Here is a 4,860-nt window from a genome sequence, read left to right as displayed (position 1 = left end):
TCACTGGTGAGTCTCCAGAATTATGCCTTTGTTTGACAGGCCTATTGCTAGCATTTTTTTCTAGCTTTAACCATTAGACTTAAGATGCTAAGTCTCCCTTCTGGCCACTAAGGCGATTGGTTTCTAGGACCTTCCTAAGTAGTGACTTTCCTTTGCAAAACTGCTTCAAGTGGCTCAGGATTTAAAAGCAGGGAAACATTCCCAGTTGAGATGAAGAGCTGCTAATGAGATGAGCCAAGTGACTTTGCCCAGTGTTTTCTAAATGGTTGCTGTTTCTCTATAGCCCCAAAGAATATGGCTCTACTTGTTTATGTCAAAATGTTTATATCAGTAAACACTGGAGTATGCATCTCAAATATAGTGCAACCTATTTGTTGTAATCAATATAGATAAAGGCCAGGCCATGAGGAGCAGAAGCAAAGGGGAAAGCCAGGGAAAAATTAACTGAAGATAGATTTTTTTTTCAGAAAAATATTCACGTGTGTTGTATCATTAAATATCTTTACTACACATCTTTACAAGTAATATGTGACTCTATCAACAAGTAACTTTTCAGGTCTTTTATTTTCAATACATTTAAAATTCTTTCCTGCTATGTAACTTAATCACATCAGTTTAAGAGACAATTAAATACACAGAAGAAAATTAGATATTTTTTACAACAAGTTATTGCTTACATGAAGGGTCCATATAATTTTATTTCCTTAGACGTAATATTATACCTTACACCAAATCCTCCCTTAGCTTGGGGTAAATTAACATTAAATAGCTAAACATAGAAACCAAGATCTATAAATAACATAAAATACCACTTAACTCTAACATGAGCTTAAACAAGACACAGTATGATGCAATATGAATCAACTTCATCCATTGGACATGTCCAGTGGGACACGAATCAGGTCTGTGCAATGATGTGCAGGGAAAGCCTCCAGCCCCAGCCGTGAGCATTTCGTCCTTGGGCTGTGTCCAATTTCATCCCAGAAATGCATCCATTTTTACACCTTCTTCTTGTTCTTAGCTTTTAGGCTGTAATAGAAGAGGAAACTTGTGAACTGCAAATAGAGGAATGGATGGTAGGTATATCACAAGCCTCCATTCTTGCAGCTCATCTGAGAAAGGATGGCCATGCTAAACTAACTAAGCTAAACATAACTAAAGCTAGTTAATGACAGGAACAGGAGACGGACACTTCTCTCGACTTTCTGCGTTTGTTGTATCGTTGTATGCGGTGCAATCGTGTTAGCTACCATCTGTTGATCAAATGCTACATTACTGATGTGAACCAGAATCACTGGTCTCTTTTTAAGTCAATTTGTCTTTCGGGATTTAGCAACCAACCACGTGTCAGAAAGTATATAAATGATACAAAGAGGAAACATCCTTGCAAGGAGAATCAAGTAGCTAATGACTATCAGATGCCCAGGGAAATCTAAACCATCATGTGAGAAAAGTTATTATGTTAAAATAATAACAAACATGACGATGGTGTTGACGTGTTGAAGTCTGTGTTTGCATGGTCTAACTCATATTCTGTCTTCTAAAGTCCGATGTCTCTAGACTGAAGACCTCCCTCCAACAGGCCTGCTGCCTACACCCTTTATTCTGTCTTTAGGACAGACTGCTTGTCTGTCAGTGACCCATACCTGAGGTAGCGCACAGTCTTTTTCACCCAGCCCTGGTTCGGATCAGCACACACGGATATTTTCCTTTTTGTGTAAAGGCTGAAAATCAAAAAAGATTTGTGTTGTTGTGTTCAGTAAGCATTTAAATGTGTTTGTTTTGCACAGAACATGCAGGAAACTTCATGTGCTAGTTTATTGTTCCACAGACTAAGCATTTGGCTGCAGAGATGAAAGGAAAGGGAAAATGCATGTAGTCCATCCTGCTAGAAGGAATGAAAGGGACTTCTTTAGACTCTCCCTGCGATGTAACAGATGACTATGAAGTTGCAGAAGATGTAATCCCAGACTTCTCATTCAATGTTGTTGCTGCCAGAGGTTTGTAACAGGTATGTATGTGGCTACTAGCTTGTATTATTCCAAAACAAAATACCCTAAATTAACCATGAATATTTTAAGTGATATTATAGTTAGCCTCATTTTCCAGTAAAGATAAAAATCTGCATTCCAAGGTGTCTTCCATGCATTACATTCAACATTATTCTAGAAAGTGACTTCTGCCCTGGGCAATGCTTACTTTTTCAAAATCTAAACTTCTGACTTACTCCGGTCCTACTTAAACTTTGAAGTACATATGAAATAAAACTGTTTTGTTCCAAGTATTATTTCTGAATAAAATTCCACTAGGTTATCATGTTTTTGAAGTCTCCATGTGTTCCTGACATAATGAAATTAAAAAGTTAATGAATAACTTACATGATAGCATTAATGTCACAAGCTTCATCCGCCAACTGTTCCGTGAATCTCACAAAAATTTTGGGAGTGTAAATGTGCTTTGTGTACCGAAGGCAGCAGTCAAAGTTGCTTGCTGCTAAAAGAAAAAATAAATAAATTCCATTGAGTTCACAGGAAAGAGTTTTCATATTTGGAAACCTAGTGGAGGCTCTTTGAGGTCTAATTTAACATAGCTCCCAGATATCATTTTTTTTTAAAAAAATAAGAAGCTGTAATTTTTGGTTCAACTAATGTAGGCAAAGTCTGCTCATGCGTTTCCTGGTCTCCCAGGCTAAAATAATCATACAGAAACTATGTTAATTACAACACTACTTGGCCAATGGCTTATGCATATTCCTAGACAGTTCTTACATCTTAATTAATTCATTTTTATTATTCTGTGTATTGCCATGAGGCTGTGGTTTACCAGGTAAAGTTCTGGCATCTGTCTCCTTTACACAGCATCTCTTTGACTCCACCTACTTCATATATATATATGTGTGTGTGTGTGTGTGTGTGTGTGTGTGTGTGTGTGTGTATTTCAACCTGGCTATATTCTCCCCTGCCACAGGCCAAAGCAGTTTCTTTATTAACCAATGGTAATAAAATATATTCACAACATGCAGAGGGGAATCCCACATCAAACTAACACAGTATACAAGCCCATGGCTTCTTTAGGTCTTTAATAAGAAATTTAATCATCTCATTGCTGTTTGCCCTAATCACTCAAGAATATGTGTATTCATCCCACCACCATCCTTTAAAAATAAAAGACTTGTATAGAGAAGCATTTCATATTCAGAATATAGGGTAGGGGAGTCAAATTTTAATCTGACCTCTGGCTACTGAGTAGGCAGTAGTGAAATTACAAAAAAAAAAAAAAATGATTTTCTAGGAACTACAAAAAAAAAAAAAAAACCCGCAGAGGAAATCGTAACCATTAGGAGTTGTGCTCAAAGCACTCTGAAACTGTTGTATGGGCTGGTGGGATTTAAATCCCGTTCATAAAGTTCACCACGTGTTTTCAGGCATGCACCTGTTGTAGATAGTGATATAATAAAGCAATATGCGGGCACTCCTCGGAGTTAAAGTGTAACCTGCTGTAAAGGTACTGAATAAATGTTATCTCAAAGTTGAAGAACAATGTCCTCCAGGTCTCACAGGGACACTGAGGCCAAGTGTCACAGTCTGAACCTTAATGGGATATTATGAACTTTACTAATATTACTTAGTTGGGAGGTTTAAAAAATGAAAGGTTGTAAGTGAAATGTTCCCCACTTTTCTGAATGACCATATATCCCGAGACTGTCACACTCAGAACATCACTCCCAGAAAAGGTACTTGGACGTTATCCTGAAGTAGAAGTGTTTCTGAAAGCCATTCATCTCCAAATCTGCTAGAATTGACAGCAGAGAAGATCCTTGGTTACTCTTTCCTCCTCCTCCTACTCATGAGCCAACCAGTCCCTCTTAGCACAGCTTCTTAGCAGGCTGCTGTCCACAGGGCACTTCCAGATGAGGTCTAGGGATGAGGAAAGCCTTTTTCCCTCCTGGACCAGCAGGAGGGGCCACACTTACCTTCTGACTGGCTGCAGAAGTGAGCTAGCACCACGGAGGCCAAAACAATGAAGAACAGGCTCTTGCCAGTGCAAGACATTCTCAGCTCCAGGAGTGATCAGCTCAGTGCTAGTGCTCAGTGCTGCGTATCCTGTGCCCTGTGAGCGTTCTGCTCCACCATCAGCCCTACTTATAGCAAAATATTGGGAATGTACACAAGAAGGCGTGTTCTCACTCGGGGTTTTCCCCCATTGATTAATCTGGCTCCTCATGTCATCACAGAGAAACCCACAGGGAAAACTTCCTGCCTTTCCCTAATGTTGGGAAGGTGTGAAGGTCAGGTGGGGGCTGGGAGGGGAGGAAGCCGAGAGGAGCACAGAGCAAGGGAGGGGAGAATCATGTTAATTCCTCTCCACGTAGGAAGAAGAAAAGCTGCTCAGACTAGAGGCCCAGAAATGGCATCTTTCCAGTTTTAACTTAATCTCCCTCTTTCTTTTTTTTTTTTTTCTCTCTGAAAGAGAGAAACAGCCTCTGAATGGGAACATTTTTATACTCCTATTGTTACACCAGTTTCCTTCCCAGCCCTGGAGGGGGAAGATCGGGCGTGCTGCAACACAAGTTTGTGATTACGTGATTGATACTTAGCCGTCACAGAAGATTCTGAATTTCTAGACCAACATCCTGAGCAGGTTGTAAAGCTGCATGACAGAAGTGTCCCAAACTCTCATGGAAAATATCATCCTCACGACCTCCCCTCAGGCATCATCTTCATCTTGATCTTCCATCAACATCTCTAAGAATCGTCTATAGTTATATGCCGTTAATCAATACTGCAACCCAGAAAATCCCCCCACCTGCCTTTTGTTCTTTGTGATGACAGACTTAATACAGAGCCTAAGAGAGGGCAG

At 39.8% G+C, this 4,860-nt stretch overlaps 1 protein-coding gene across 2 annotated transcripts; it reads right to left on the bottom strand.

Moving 5' to 3' along the window:
* Positions 1 to 559: 559 nt before the first annotated feature.
* Positions 560 to 4,109, bottom strand: Ccl20 (C-C motif chemokine ligand 20). 2 transcript variants are annotated; one of them, XM_050154154.1, is made up of 4 exons: positions 3,974 to 4,109; positions 2,379 to 2,493; positions 1,647 to 1,724; positions 560 to 1,029 (listed from the first exon to the last, which is right to left on the bottom strand). In XM_050154154.1, exons 1-4 carry the CDS (start codon positions 4,050 to 4,052, stop codon positions 999 to 1,001), a joined length of 303 nt encoding a protein of 100 aa, XP_050010111.1. In that variant the 5' UTR covers positions 4,053 to 4,109; the 3' UTR covers positions 560 to 998. The 2 variants fall into 2 exon arrangements, with proteins under 2 accessions (XP_050010111.1, XP_050010112.1); XM_050154155.1 differs by having other exon boundaries at positions 2,379 to 2,490; positions 3,974 to 4,105.
* Positions 4,110 to 4,860: the final 751 nt, after the last annotated feature.

The sequence above is a fragment of the Alexandromys fortis genome, unplaced genomic scaffold (assembly GCF_014885135.2).
Source record: "Alexandromys fortis isolate MF-2015 unplaced genomic scaffold, M_Fortis_MF-2015_v1.1 scaffold_40, whole genome shotgun sequence".
NCBI lineage: Eukaryota > Metazoa > Chordata > Mammalia > Rodentia > Cricetidae > Alexandromys > Alexandromys fortis.
This window is presented reverse-complemented; position numbering and strand designations above follow the sequence as displayed.

Coding starts and splice junctions, on each gene's coding strand:
- Ccl20 (XM_050154154.1), bottom strand. CDS start 4,052: ATGTCTTGCACTGGCAAGAGCCTGTTCTTCATTGTTTTGGCCTCCGTG. Junction 1,725..2,378: donor TGTGACATTAATGCTATCAT/GTAAGTTATTCA, acceptor TTTGATTTTCAG/CCTTTACACAAAAAGGAAAA. Junction 1,030..1,646: donor AAGACTGTGCGCTACCTCAG/GTATGGGTCACT, acceptor CTTCTATTACAG/CCTAAAAGCTAAGAACAAGA.